Source organism: Equus przewalskii, chromosome 7 (assembly GCF_037783145.1).
Source record: "Equus przewalskii isolate Varuska chromosome 7, EquPr2, whole genome shotgun sequence".
NCBI classification, from domain to species: Eukaryota; Metazoa; Chordata; class Mammalia; order Perissodactyla; family Equidae; genus Equus; species Equus przewalskii.
The window spans coordinates 55,874,797-55,889,943 of NC_091837.1; the positions used below are offsets into that span (position 1 = coordinate 55,874,797).

The 15,147-nt window shown below is 39.2% G+C and overlaps 1 protein-coding gene across 2 annotated transcripts in view; it reads left to right on the forward strand.

Moving 5' to 3' along the window:
* Positions 1-6,774: 6,774 nt before the first annotated feature.
* ASXL3 (ASXL transcriptional regulator 3) overlaps positions 6,775-15,147 on the forward strand; it is a 168,769-nt gene continuing 160,396 nt past the window's right edge. Inside the window, exon 1 of one of the 2 annotated variants that reach the window (XM_070627554.1) lies at positions 6,775-6,956. In XM_070627554.1, the coding sequence (XP_070483655.1) occupies positions 6,903-6,956 (54 nt within the window). In that variant the 5' untranslated portion in view covers positions 6,775-6,902. The remainder of the gene's footprint in view (positions 6,957-15,147) is intronic. The other variant, XM_070627552.1, reaches the window with a different exon arrangement.

The following is a 15,147-nucleotide window of genomic DNA, read 5'->3' on the forward strand; positions in this document are numbered from 1 at the left end:
TATCATCAGGAAATAATCCAAAAATAAAAATAAAATACTATTGCCAAAACCTTGGAAAATATAAACACTTGAGAATAAAAGACAGGAGAATATCTTGCTGGGGTATCTTGTTGGGGTAGACAAAGATTTCTTGGACAATGCTTAAAAGTCCTAATCATAAAATCAAAAGAAAATCATAAATTGGACCTCATTAAATGCACCAAACACCATTACAAAAATGAACAGACAAGAATAGAATAGGCAGGAAAAAATACTAACAGTCCATTAACAAACCAAACTCATCTATGGTGATCCAAATCTGAATGCAATTATTTCGATGAGGCGTGGGAATGACTGGAAATGGCATAAGGAAACATTCTGGGGCTGATGGGAATGTTCAGTATCTTGTTGTGGATGATAGTTACTGAGGTGCATACAGTTACCAAAAATCACCGAATGGAATAGTTGAGACCTATGTATTTTATGTTAGTTACACCTTAAGTAAAAAAACAAGAAAGAATAGTAATAAAAAAAAATAGTTTTAAAATTTTACCAGAGCAAAACACTCTTTGCCTGGATAGAGAACTCAACAAGAAGTCCACAAATAGAAAGGGGGAAGGAATTAGTTTTACAAAAGGAAATTAAATAAATGATTATGGGTGAGGAAGTAGAGTTGCGATCTAGATATTTTGGATCCACTAAAGAGTTAATCACCTCTTGGTCTAAAAAGGGGGAGAGTCTCCAGAGAAAAGAATTTTCTACTAAAAAATGCACACTGATCAAAATTCTTACTAGCAACTCAATCCAGGTATTGTTAAAATGCATGATTCATTATTTTGACATCTAAATGTCATAACTATCTTTGATCCTTTTCCTTGGGGATACCTTGACTAAATGTGATAGAATGGTGGAAAGTCAGGGGGAGTGGGTGAGCAAAGAATCTCTCTTCCTGGATCTCCCTACTCTTACACAAAAGGTAATTATGCTTAGCTCCACCCTCACCCCCCTAAGCCTTACTGGGGCTCTGAAAATCCTGGACAGATTTCAGACACTGCAGGGTCATTGTTCTCTTTTCTGAAATATAGTCCTGCTGCCTTTCCTCACTGCTAGGTGGGTCTCTGAGTGGACGTGGCAATTCCTGCGCGCGCACACACACACACAGAGACACACATTTCTTTTCTCTCATCACATAAACCAGTAGACAATTGGATGGCATTTCCTTGGCTACAATGGGCTCCTAAGAGATCTTCCAGTTATTCCTGCTATTTAGTTAATCAATCATGTCACCCCATGGTTACTGGAAGCGTGTTGGCTAAGATGATCAGCCATGTCCCCTGCAATAAAACTCAACGGGAAAGCAATAAGAATTCTTTAGTTACAAAAGGAGCCCTATCTCCCCATCATTTCAATCCATCCTTGTAAAAGTTGGAGGATATTTTCGTTTGAGCTTTTGGTCCTATGCATGCAATAGAGAGGAAATTCCACCACTAGATGAATGCCTGTATACTTTATATACTTTACTGTACAACTTAAAATAGCAGCGAGGTGAAAAACTACTGGAATAAATTACTTGTTAGTGATTCTTCCCAAGTGCTTTTTCAGAGGTCTCAATAACAAAAGTCAGCCTTTTGGTAAACACGGAAACTGAGGCAAGCGGAGTATCAGTAACACGGCCAAGATTCCTTTGAATTACAGAGTCTGAGACAGTAATTGTAATCAGAATTCTAGTCTTCTCCTTTGAAAGAACTAAGAACATTCTTTCCACACAAAGATGAATTTAGCAGCATGTAATTTTGCTTCTTATCCACTAAATGTGGGATTGAATTAGAGTTTACCTACAGAAATCTAATTTGTAGTTTTGAAAATAAGCAAAAAGCTGTTAGACTGCAGTGTTGATATTCTGATCACATTACATATGCATAAGCAGATAGTATCAAGCAAAGCTTTATTTACATTTCGTAAGTGTTTTTTCATTTTGTGTAAACTAATGAGTGGTGCTGTTAGGGAATATGTGTATCCCTCTATGTGTAATGGATTAAGTGTGAGTCCTGTTAAACACTAGGCCATAAATCAGGCTGTGTTCTCTATGCCTAATTAAGGGTTTAAAGGGGAAAAAGGTAAATTCTTGAGTGAACAGCTGTACTCAGAAGCAGAGTTTATTTCACAAAGGAAGCAGATAGATAAAGCAGAAAAAAAGAGCAATTTAAGAAAGTGAAAAAGAGGAAAACTATGAAAATACTTTAGCCACTTTATTCTGCTTCTCCTCAGATTTAAGAATGCTTTAGCTGCTAAAGGGTCCAGACATAACAGGAAAATTATTTTTCAGTTAAAGCCCTGAAATGTAATAATGATACAAATTTACCAGAGAATTAAAAATGAGTGTCAAATAGCTCTAATCAATAAAAAAAAAGGAAAACCATATGCATTGACAATGCAAATAAAAGCAGCTGCGCAAAAGTTTTGAAGAAAATTCACGCTTTTTTCCTTTTTAGTTACATATATCTCTATAATTAGAATACATTGAAACCTTAAAATATTAAACTGTTGTAGATTTCACGTCAAAAGCAAAATAATCACAGTTAATCCGCTCATTTCCTAGGGGAAGAATTGTCGTGAGTTTAGATAAAATTAGTCTCAGAAATATTATTAAAACAGTTCTGTATGTTCCTGGAGTGCAGCTAATGTTTATATTCATAGAATAAACTGACTTTAAATGACTATATTGAAAGATTTGAAAAGTGTGTTACAGAGGACATATGGGATTAGAATAGACAAGGTCAAAATTCATTGGCCTTTAGGAGCTTCACTCAGTAATATCTGACTGTACATAATTAATAACACTGATATTTGGCTTTATTTCACTTTGTGTTACTCCTGAACTGCTCAGTGAAGAAAAGGAGAGGGGAAGAAAACCCAAATATATCTTGATTGGCTGGACTTTTATTGTACTTACAATAAAGGGATTAATTTATTAAATTTCCAGTCACATTTTTTTTTATCCAGTAAATATTTATTGTGGCCCAGATTATGACAAGTAACTTGCTTAGTGCTGGAGATTCAGTGAATCAGGCAGTGGATAGAGGAGATGAGGTGACCACCTTTATGGAATTTCCTGACTAGTCAGATCCTAATTGATCATTAACAAAAAATATTGAAGAAAATAAGATTGTTAAGTGTTCTTATTTGTAGAATCTGGAGATTCTGTTTATGCATAGTAAATGTAATTCAGAAGTAAAGCTCATGTTGCATGATCATCAAGACCACCTAAGACCTCATCCATCTCCCCTGTAATCCTTGCTTCCATTTTCTCCCCTCAACTTTTATTACTCCTTCCCCACCCCACCTTCTGCTCTGTCTTGTGCCTGCTGGTGGGTATGTGTGGGGGAGGGGTGGGAGAGATTTCCATTCATTCCAGACTTCCACATGCAATGGGAGTGTGGGATGGCAATGACAGCAATTTTAGTCTCTTATTTCTGCTTGAAACACCTAAACTTTCCCGTATTTGGTTAACATTTTGATTAGGATCCATGGTGAAACCTTGTATTTCCTGAGAGACCAGACATGACACAACAACTTCTGTTCCCAAATTCTTAAGTCTCTCTTCTCTTAATATTGAATTGTTAATCCTTTTCCAGTACGCCATCACTTCTATTTTGTCTTATATCAATTGCCATTTATCACTGTTTGGGTTTGATCTGGAATGAGTGTTTATCAATTGTTAAACATGCTGTAAGATGAAACAAAATAACATTCCAGGAAATGAAACGATCTGCTGGAATTGATGAAGGAGACGTGCACAACAGGAGTCTGAATTGTTCAATTCCAAACCTAAAAGCAGAAATGGAAATAAAGCAAGCAGGGAAATGGAGGGAAGGTGCCGTTCCACGCCAGATGAACTCCAGAGCTTTCTCTATCGCTGTATAACTGGGATAGGGATCTAAGAAAAGGAAGAATTTGTAAGCAGTTCTAACTGGAACTTGTGCTCTTTGAGTTATTTCTCTCTCCTCATTTAAAGAAAGGGTTCGTGAAATACATGTGTTCTTACATAAAATTTAAATGAATCCTAGCGGAGCTCGGTAGATATCATCTACCCATTTGAATATTTTCTTAGTTCTAAATTGTCCTGACCTTTACCGCACTTATATTTGGAAAAGCTTCTCTTCATTTCTACAAATGTGAATGTTCAAATCCTACCCATCCTTCAAATCCCATTTCAAAGGACATTTCCTTCTTAAAGGCTTCTTTAGTCTCCCCAGCAGAGAGTTCTTTCTTTTATAAATTTTCACATAATTTTACTTGTACATTTCTTGTGACATTCATCACTTTCTACCTCTGTTAAAAAAAGATATGCATGTAGTTTACCAAACTATAAAAGGTCTGCAGTCGATTCACATATTCCTTCCTCCTGCCACAAACATTGGTGAGAGAGTGAGCGAGTCATAAGGAAAAGAATGTACATAGGTAAATGTAGAAAAAAAGAACACAACAGTAACAACTTCTCTAGAACGGTGGCCCACCTCTATTCTGGTGCTCTGTGAGATATGCTATTTTGGCATAGGATATTCATGAGTCTTTAACCATATTTACCTGCTATGGATTATTTATACTCAAATACCCAAAAGTAGAGGTAGAATCTAAGAGTCACTTCATAATACTGGTTATTTATACTTGGCCCACTGTCAAAGAATGGGGACATAAACAACACCTTTTTGTTTTAGTTTTTTTAAATATACATCTTATATCTGCTTAAGTGGGACGATAAATAATAAGTTACTGCCAAGCAACTGAATATATGCTTTCCTTTAGCTGGCTCCAAAACTTCTTATTAAGCACTATTTCACAGAAAATAACAAATTGTATGTTAGGCTCTGATTGCTTAAAACAGGTATTTCTGAGTAGAAAACATTAGAATGAGAACACTTTGAAAATACATCAATTATTTTAGCCATAAAGAGACTTCTTGAAAATAAAAGCAGATGTGAACATGATTCAAATGTAATACATTTGAAATGTAAAGTAAAAATATAATACACCTGGATAGAGTTATGCAAATTGCATGGGTAAATTTTTCCTCCGGGGATAACTTCAGTGTGTTCTCTAAATCCATTTTTTTAAAAAAGAAAAAGTGGAAATAATCTTTGATATTTCCTTAAATTGATGCACAGTTTTTTCTTATTCTAACGAATTAATAAGCCAAATATTTTTAAAGAATTAACATAATTAGCTCTTTATGATTATGAACTGCCTCTGCTTGATTTTTGGTAATCAAACATTTTTATTACTTCAGTCATTTGACACTGTTCTCAAAGGAAACATCTTACTATAATTGTTCTCATTCTTAGACATACGTCTTTTCATTAGATGTGGATGTTCATTTCCAGTTACGAGCATTTATTTTTAAGCACTGCAGTTTAGAATAATAGAAACAACATGGGATTGGGGTCAAAAGACAAGTTCAGTTCTTTAAACTGACTTAGCAAGAGATCTTGGGTACAATGTAATGTTTTTAAGCTTCATTTTCTCAGTTGTGCAGTAGAGGGAAAAACAGATCTAACTGTGTCGTTTTCAGGATTAAATGAGATAATGTATATGAAAAAACAAAGTACTATTTACATTCCATTAGTATTACATTCGGGAAATAACCTTACGTACATAACCCAGTGTGAGTGCCCTGTTTGTTTTTTAGATACTCAAGATAAACAGACACATAATTAATGTGTGTGTCATAGAGCCATTTCTTTCTTTGCTTAACAATAACTACATTGACCTAAACAATTTACCAGCAGTTTAAGAAGTCAGAAAGTTTACAATAAACTTTGAAGTCTTAAAATATTTTTTGGTAGTTCGCTAACAAGGTTAACAATCCAACTCTTCATGCACACCAAACCTGGCAGTTATAAATAATTTTAAAACTACGCCAGCGTTAGCTGTGCAGTTTTTACATATGCATCATGTTTTACGCCACAGAATGATGACTGTAGGCTATCAAAAATAATTAGCGCTAACGCAGGGCATGGCATCGCTCCACGGCCACAGCTCTTTGGTCTTGCATTGTTTATGATGATGTAGGTGGCACAACGTTGTGTCAAGTTGCACGTTCAATATCAGTTCTGTATGAGAAGAGGCTGATTTTGTACCCTTTCGACGAGGCTGTGGGATGCCACCCAGCCAAGCAGAAAAGGGTTAAAGGAGTCCAGCAGAGGGGAGTAGTGCGGAGTGAGTGTGTGCGAGAGTGTGTGTGTGAGTGGAAGCGCACAGAACACAGCATCTAGTTGCGGAGCGGACTCGTACACAACTTCCGAAGGCCACTCTGTCCGCGGTCCTCGGCCCTGGCGGGGCCTGCACGCAGCCGCCAGCGCCCGGCGGGGTTTGGGGGCTGCTTTGGAGCGAGAGGGGTCTCGCGAGGGTTTCAGGGCGTGGCTGGAGTGGGGGGCGCGCGGCGAGTGTGCGCGGGTGTGCGCGCGCGAGAGGGCGAGTGTGAGCGCGGTGAGTGTGAGCGCGGCGAGTGTGCGGCCGCGTCGCCATTCCCCGTGACGTCAGAGTGTATTGTTGTGAGCGGGGCCGAGCGGAGCATCCCCGGAGCTGTCACCGCGGCGGCCGCGGCGGCGGCGCAGCGCGAGCCCCGCACGAGCGAGCCCGGCCGGCGCCGCCCCCGCCCGCGTCCCCAGGCCCGCCGCCGCCGACGCCCCCGCCCCCGGCCCGCCCGCCGCGCGCCGCCGCCGCCACCCGCGCGCCCCCACCCACCCCACCCCCTCGCTCCATCCCTCCCACCCGCCGCCGCCGCCGCCGCCGCCGCCCGCGCGCCTCCCCCCGCGGAGCGAGTGCGGGTCACCGGGTCACTGGGTCATTGTCTCCGCGCCCGAACCCCGAGCACCCCGTGGAATCCCCCACGTCATCATCAGAACCATCAATGAGATGCAAACATGAAAGACAAGAGGAAGAAGAAGGACCGCACCTGGGCCGAGGCTGCCCGCCTGGTACGTACCGCCCCCCGCCCGCCGCCCGCGCGTCCCGCCAGCCCCGCCGCTCGCCCCGCGCCGGCGGACACCGCCACTTTCAGCCCGAGCCGCCGCCCGCTCGCCGGCCTCCTGCTCTTTGTTATTCCGCGGGAGTGGGCTCGCCCGGGGGCCCCTGTGTGTGCGTGCGCGCGCGGAGGGGCGCCGCGATTAGCTCGGGGAGCCCCGCGCCCGCCGCGCCCGGGACCGCCCGGGACACTTCTCCCAGTACTTCGCTCTCGGGCTCGGCTGTGCCTTCGCCACGGGTGAATTTCCGAGCGCTCGGCCCCGCTCGACTTTCCTCTCTGCCGCTCCGGAGACCTTTGTGTGGCAATTACCACTCCCTCCCGGCCCCTCCACCCCCCGGAATTTCATCAATAACTCTCTGTGCACGGTCTGTGTGTATGTTCGGCGTTTGTGAGTTCATACATTTTACACGTGCATGCACAGTGTGTGTCCGACTCGGACTTGTGGGGCGTGTGCATGTGGGCTAGGTCTTTGCGTGTCTGTGTGCCGTGTCGTGTGCGTTAGGTACGCACACTTAGGCGTGCATGTTTTGTGTGGCTCAAGTTCGTTTATATTTGTAGGTATTGTGCTGTGCTCGGTGTTTGTGTGTACATTCTGTGCACGTGTGTGCAATTTGTGAGTGTGTCGGGGTGTGTGTGTGTTTGGTGAAGTTGAGTCGGTGTCATTTGTAGCGGGAGGTTATTAAGAGTGTACAGCTAGGTATGTTTTACTGCCGGCTTCCTGGGCGGTGTTACTTGGCTGCTTTTCCTTTTCTTGAACCTTTCGGAGCTTACATTTTAATCATCGAAAGAATGTCTCTATAGAAATGCTGGTTGGCAGAGGGGCGTCGGCGTCTTTGGTTTGGTGCATGTGTATGTGTGGATTTTTCTTTTTTTTTTTCACATCTTCTTTTAAAGGACAGCTGTAAATGGATTTTTTTAAAGGATATTTCTGTACAGTGTGTCTCACGGGAATGCAGGGCATTACATTTGAAGCTCAGCCTTTCAGGGTTTTGGCTTCGTAAATTAAATATTTATTCACCAACTTACCGTCTGTTATAAATTGGCCAAAAGAAAGCAGACTGCATGCAACCGGGGGATGCAGGGGAAGACCCCAGGACATGTTCTTGAGTTGACTTTGTAAAGATTGTTTTGCTATAACTGTGGTCTTTTTTTGTTTTTTTTTTTTAAGCTTTTGAATAACTACATCATGCTCAAGGAGAACATTTGTCAAAAGTAATTATCTGAGTTTGGTTGAAGGGCCTTGCTGGTATGTCTCTGGATTCTAGCAAAGGGTTTTAGATAATTGGCTCTCTTGCCCTGCGAAGAAGTGACAAAAGTCTTTCTTTTAATTGCAGTCTAGTTATTGGCATCGGAAGTGGCCAGGCCCCTTTACTTCGTCTCTTAGTTTGTAGAAGTGTGTGTTATGATTTCTCCTCTTATCTGCGATTGTGTTAATTACGAAATCACTCACTCACTGTGGATGAATGGGCAGGTGATAGTCATTCTCTAATGAACTGCATCTGGGGGAGGAAATTTATTTGTGAGGACTCTGTGAAAAGTAAGCAGTAAGTGTTAAGTAGACGCCAGATTGATGTTATCACTGAATTTTTGCTAGAGCATAGTACTTATTGTTTGCCCAGCCATTAATTCAGAATTGTGTGGGGGTGTGCTAGGATTCTGAAATGCATTATTCAGGTTCCTTGGAGTGGCAATTAAGTAGTATTATAGCGCTTCAGTGTATGTGTTTTAAACAAGTGAAAAATGAGTTGATTTATAAATATTTTTAAATAATGATTTGTGAGTTAACCGTATCTGCCTGCAGAGAATTATTTACTAAGTAACGTTATTCTGATGGAATTTAAAGCTAACCATTTGTATTGAATCCGTGTATGTTACTATTCTTGAAAGTAGTATGGTTAATTTGATCTAATCATGATATATTGGTATTGATAAATCTTGAAATAGATTTCTGAGTCACAGTTTTTTGTTAGAAGTTGCATTTTCCTTTTACAAAGTTCATTGATGGGAAGAGACACACTGGGAGTCATCAACACAAAAGAATTAATGATAGACCAGATGTCTCTATTTTAACCGGACATATTGAACTAGTAGTTATGGTAATTTTTCAATTTGGTTCAAGTTATTTTTCCCCTGGTAGTTGTACAAATGTGTATGTATTCAAAATGTGACAGTTGAAATAAAATACTGAATAAAATAGAAAGTAATTGTACTGGAAATATCCTTTTCAGAAATTTGTGATTTGTAAACGTGACTTATGATCATTCTCATTTTGTGAATAAAAGAGAAATGGATCCATTTGGGTAATAGTGACATTTTTTATGTTTTCTTTATGATTACCTAAATGCATATAGATTTAAACTCTCTTCCAAAATTGAATGAAGAAAATTTTGTTCTTATAATTGATAGTATTACTTTACACGCAATGAAAAAGCAATGCCTTTTTTGGGGAGGGGGCATTTCTGTGATATAAATACTATCATACATATTTTACTCTGCCCCTGCTGATTTTGCTGTGGTGGTGGTGGTTAAGGACTTTTAGCCTTTTCTCCCTCAAATGTTAAACCAGGTATCTGATTTTAAAAGCAAAGACTAAGGATGGACTGAAAAAATGCCGCTCGGTATGTGGTTCTTGCAATATATGAACTAAAGAGAAAGTATCTAAATTAACCTTAAGAATAACCTTCCAATTCATACAGTGTGTGTATCTATATCTCCTACTGGAGTGTGTGTGTGTGTGTGTGTGTGTGTATGTATGTATGTGATTATCTTGAACAAGAAGATATCAGGGGAGAGGAAATGCAAAGTAGATTTTTTGAACTGTGACCAGGAGCTTATGTTTAAATGTAGCTTTGCATTCATTTTTAAGGAAAATGTATATGGAAGAAGAGCAATGCTTTCTAGAGTAACTAAGAACTTCCAGTCAACAGCAGAATATTTGTTTTCTTTCTTTGTGAGAAAAGTATATGGTCTCCAAATCTGTAAACTCTGGCAACTCCAGGGATTTTGTTTGGGAGAGAGATGCAGCTCTCCAGCTCTACCAATTTGCTCACACAAGTCTGTAATGTTTGTATGTGGTGGGCTTGCTTGGCGTAGGAAAGAAGGAATGGTGCTGTAAGTTCCCTGTATTTTCAGGAATGCAATGATTATTAACAGGCTGCCATTTTAAAACAGTAATACCACATCTTTTTTCTTTTTTTTTCTTTCTTTCTGCCCTGCATCAGTTGCAGAAATTTCAGCCTTCTCCCCTCCCCCTCGGCCCTCTGCAGTTGTGGTGGTTACTTTGCGCATTGCCATTTAATATGGAGTCGGCTCCCAAACCAGATGCATTTTCATCTGTTTTATCTGCTCTTCTAAGGTTGTAGAGTCTCAGAGGATCCCACAATCACATGGAAGTATCTTCTGTCTTAATATTTGTAGACCACAATAAGAATAAAAATCAAAACCATAACTCATGTCGAGCTGGGGCTTTGACTTTAATCCTTTTGACTTTTATCTCAAGTCTTCACTCTGTTACTATAAATACAGTTTAAACCATTGTGAAAGGATCTTCATGCTTCTTTGTAAAAAATGGGGATTTGACAGGACTTTGTTTTACTGCACTAAGGGGTTTCTTTGTTACTGGCTTAACACAGAACATACTGTTATTTATATATTTATTCTAGGTTAATTCTTTTTTTTTTTTTGACACGCAAAAATGTTGTTGCTTTGAGAAGCGCTTTTTGATAGTTTCATCATTTTGTTCTATAGGGAATGCTGCTGTTAAGATAATGGTTCAATGTATTAATTTGTTCCCTGAGTTTCCTTCTATTTGTTTCATTCTTTACAATCTTTGTTTGGTCTCAGTGGCACCTGAAAATAAATCTTAACAATCTTCAATAGCTTTGTGCTTGGTAACATGGCTGATTTATTTGCTCGTGGTTTAGATACATTCACACAGATAATGAATATCAGTGGGTGGTGGGTTTTTTTTTTTTGGTAGTTCAAGGTGACCTTTGGAGAAACATTTTAAATGGCAAATTTGCCTCATTGTTGGGAGAAAACAGGCACATATCCCTTTATGCCATAGCAGGTTTACTGAAGGTTTTAAGTAGATTGAAATTTCATAAATCAGATTGTATTAAATATTAAGTAGGGGGTTTATTAATTAAAGGAAATCTGTATGAATCTTTTGCACAGAGAAGGTTCGTTTGCTTAGTGCATTGTATCTTAGATAAACTGTTAGGGTTTCTATAAAATAAAGCTGAATGATATTGGTAGCTGTTAAAACAGAAAACAATTCATAATTGTTAATTTACTAGTTGCCTTGCCTTTGTATTTTAGAAATAAGTGTAATTTTCCAGGGATGATGAACGTAAGGATGGAGGGGAGGGCATTGGTACTGCTTTTGGCGTTTTCTCATTGTGCTAGTGGTGCTTGGGTTTTAGGTGACGATCAGGCCTTAACAGTTGCGAACATTTTGACTTGAGATTTGGGGTAAGCCCCAAAGGGACACATGAGCATAATTGACAATGCTTATTGGCTTACAAGCCTGACTAACGTACTTGGCAAATGGAGTTTTATTTCCAATCTCTTACATTTCAGTTGGTTTGATTCAGCTGTTTTCTGTGATCTACACAGAGACAGCATCATCTCTTTATGTCTAGGTCTCATCGTCTCTTTTTTCAGATATGGAAGCTAAATTTTCGTTTTGCGGTTTGAAACATGGAAAAGACTTTAGCAAGCTCTGCGCCTATTTAGAAAAAAAGAGTTTCAAGTTGGAAACAAACATGTTTGAAATAATGAGAAATGTGAACTTAGGTCCAGTGTTTAGGTTGTTAATTTTTTATTTCCTGCTGACATGAAAGGGAATTTTAAGAATTGCTTAAGTTTTTCTCTTTGACAAATTATTTGGTAGCAGATGATTCCTTGGGTGTCAGAAATGGCCTCTTCTTGGCATACAGTAGTTTTCAAACTTGTAGCGTTATAAAGGAATTTCACCACAGAAAAGCTAACTTGTAAAGTAATTAAATTTAATGTTTAATAATCTAATAGTTTAAACACTTCACTGAAAGACATTGGAAATGTGAAGTATGGATCCTAAATATTTTGCGAACTCTTATGTATATGCTTCAAATCCTGGGAAGGATACAAATACATATCCTCAAGGAGTGTAGAGTTCAGTAGGAGAGACAAGAAAAACTGGAGGGTGACTGAGCAGACACCATCTGTAGGTGTCACATGAATGATCAAGCAGGTGGTAGTTTACAGATTTACAGAAGGGAGAAGCAGTATGATGTGTGGTGATTGTAGAAGGCTTAATGGATTAGGTGAAACTTGGTTTGTCTTTGAAATATGAGTAAGATTAAAGAGATCATGAGAAGAGAACATTCTAAGAAGGGAGAATGGCATGGGTAAAGGTGTAGTGCCAGGCAAGAGGATGGGTTCAGGGGGCAATGAGCAGAAAAGTCTAGAAATATCAGAAGACTTGAGGGGATAGGCACTGCAATAAAGTTGAATATTAAATTGTGATCAGGGGTTTGAAAGTCATTTTAAGACAGTTTTACCTTGTAAATTATAGCGTGGAGCTAATGGGGTAGATGGTAATAGAAAGAGAATTAACACACACACACACACACACAAAACCTGAAACGAAAATCCTTATAAAGAGGGGACACCAGTGGTCTGGGGGTGTCTCTGAATGCTTCCATTGCTTGGTAATAGAGTCTGCAAACAAAATTGATGTTAGAAACGTTTTATTATAAATAACACAACTTAATTCTGTCCCATGTCCTTTGCCAGTGCGGCTAAGTAAACATCAGTAAGTAATAATATACATTACATTTGTAGAAAACATACACAGAGCACTCTGTTTTCTGAAGTCTCTTGAGATCAGCAGGTAGCTAGGGTTACCTCAGTAACTCAGTCTCCGAGTGTGTGGTTTAATGATGTGCCGAATCTCATCACCCTGTCTGTAAGGAGCAGGGCTGGAACAGGATCTTTTTAAAATTCTGTGCTGTCTTTCTGTTTTTTTTTAAATAATACAGGCATTTTAACTGTATGAATTTAACTGATTTGTTGCACGGAGGCATAGGGAGGATCCAAGCCAACGTCAGACTTATTCTCTGCCTTGCACATTGCCTGCTTTTTATTTCTGCCTTTTTCTTTAAGCATCAAAAGTCTGCATGAAATTATTATTATTATTATTATTATTAATCTATAATTTAAAGTCCTCCCCCACCCCCTGACCCCCAAAAGTTGTCAGTAGATGCAGGCTCCTTCCTGATAGGGCTGGGGGGAGGGGCATCTGTATAGAACCACTTTCAGCTATTTGCCAGCACTGAGTGCCTTGATTGTTCTGCCTTTGTCCGCTCACAGTTGGGAGCTGTGGAAATCTAGCCAGGACTAAAACTTTCCCTGAAGAGCCCTTGGGGAACAAATAGAAACATTATATGATTAGCCACATTGTTTTCATTATTGAATAAATCTACATAAAAGGGTAGCAATTAACAGCTGTATCAGCCTGAATTTAGACACCTACCTCTCCTCTTCCCTCAATATTCCCACTTGAAGTGGTAACAATTAACTGTTGCTGGTTTTAATGTCAGCAACTGACAACACTAAATTGGGAATAGGCACTTCTCCTGGTTGATTGACATATAGCCCTCTGACACATTCTTATGTAGTTTTAAGGCAAATTCATGCCCTGGGGTTAGAGCCAAAGGGCTTGTCAGAACATTGACTTTAATAGCTGAAATATATAACTTAAATGCCATCTAAGACCTTAGCTTTGGCGGAACTTTAGAACCTGAGGAATTCTCCAAGGCAACGCAATTTATACTTAGTGGACGACAAGCTTAGATATTCGAAGATACTTTTATAAGTTTCTAGATGTGTAATTTACTTTTTGATACAGTTATTTGCCATGGGTTTATTTTGCATACCTTTAGCGTAAATTAGTCCGTGAAAAACTAGATAATGATTTTTAAAATAATTCCACAATTGGTATTTTTTTTAGCAAGTCTTCTAATTTTCTTTAGGTAGTCAATAATTGATTTCTGAATATATTATTTATGAGTTAAAGAAGGGAATAGGATGGACCCACTTCACCTTATTCAGAAGACATGACATTTCCAAGATTTTGTTAACTATCATGTATTAGAACCTATTTTAATAATTTCAAGAAGCTGGAAATTGAGATGGGGTTTGGGGGCTTGTTTTCCAGCTCAGTCATAGAGAAGACAAGATATAGTGAGGCTGTTGGTTATTCTTAGTTTTTTTTATGTGAAAAATAAAGGACTGCATATGTAATTTGTACATATACCAAAAGCTTGTTGACATGGCTGCAGAACCAAGTCACTGTCTGGACCATCAGGACTCTGTATGACCCTCTGTCCTACCTCCTTCCTCCCCTTCCCCACCATGCACACACAACAGATACGCTCTTATTTTAAAAAGTATTTATAAGAAAATTGTCTGCCTTTAAAATATGTGTTATAGTATCTTTATATTGTGGTCAGAAAGTGTCCTAATGTGTTTCCTAAATCCTTTCTCTTTAGTTTAATTTCATGTCTCTCTTAAATCAATCCTAGAAATTCAATTAAAACATTTTACATCAAACTTCTTCGATGTTCTTGTTTTTCTCTTCCCATCATTCTTCTTTCTCTTTCATGCTTGCTTGAGGGTCCCTTTCTCCTGTTTTTACCCTTTAGTGTTGATGTATCTCCAAATTCTGCCTACCTACCTCCTTTTTAGTCTCATTGTCCCCTTCCTTTGGCAGTCTCACCCACCCCAGTGGCAGTTTTCCCATAATGAGGACTCCAGCCTTGATCTTTTCCCTAAATTTCAGACTTATATTAACAGTTCTTATTGTTTATCTCTATGTACTACGGATATTTCAAATGAAGTTTATCCAGTTCTGTTAAACACTTATTGAATACCTTCCACAAAGGTGTCATGCATAGGGCACACAAAGAGGAATGTGATAGAGTTCCTGTTTGGGAGGAACTTATCTGTGTGTGCCTGAACATGTGGTATCTGTGGAGAGTGTTAAATTCTGTCTTCTAAATACAGCTCACAGTCCACTCCTCTTTTCATTCACTATATTTTATCTGGTTCTGACCTCCAATTTCTTTTCCAAATCTTACTTACTGAACTGTATTTATCTT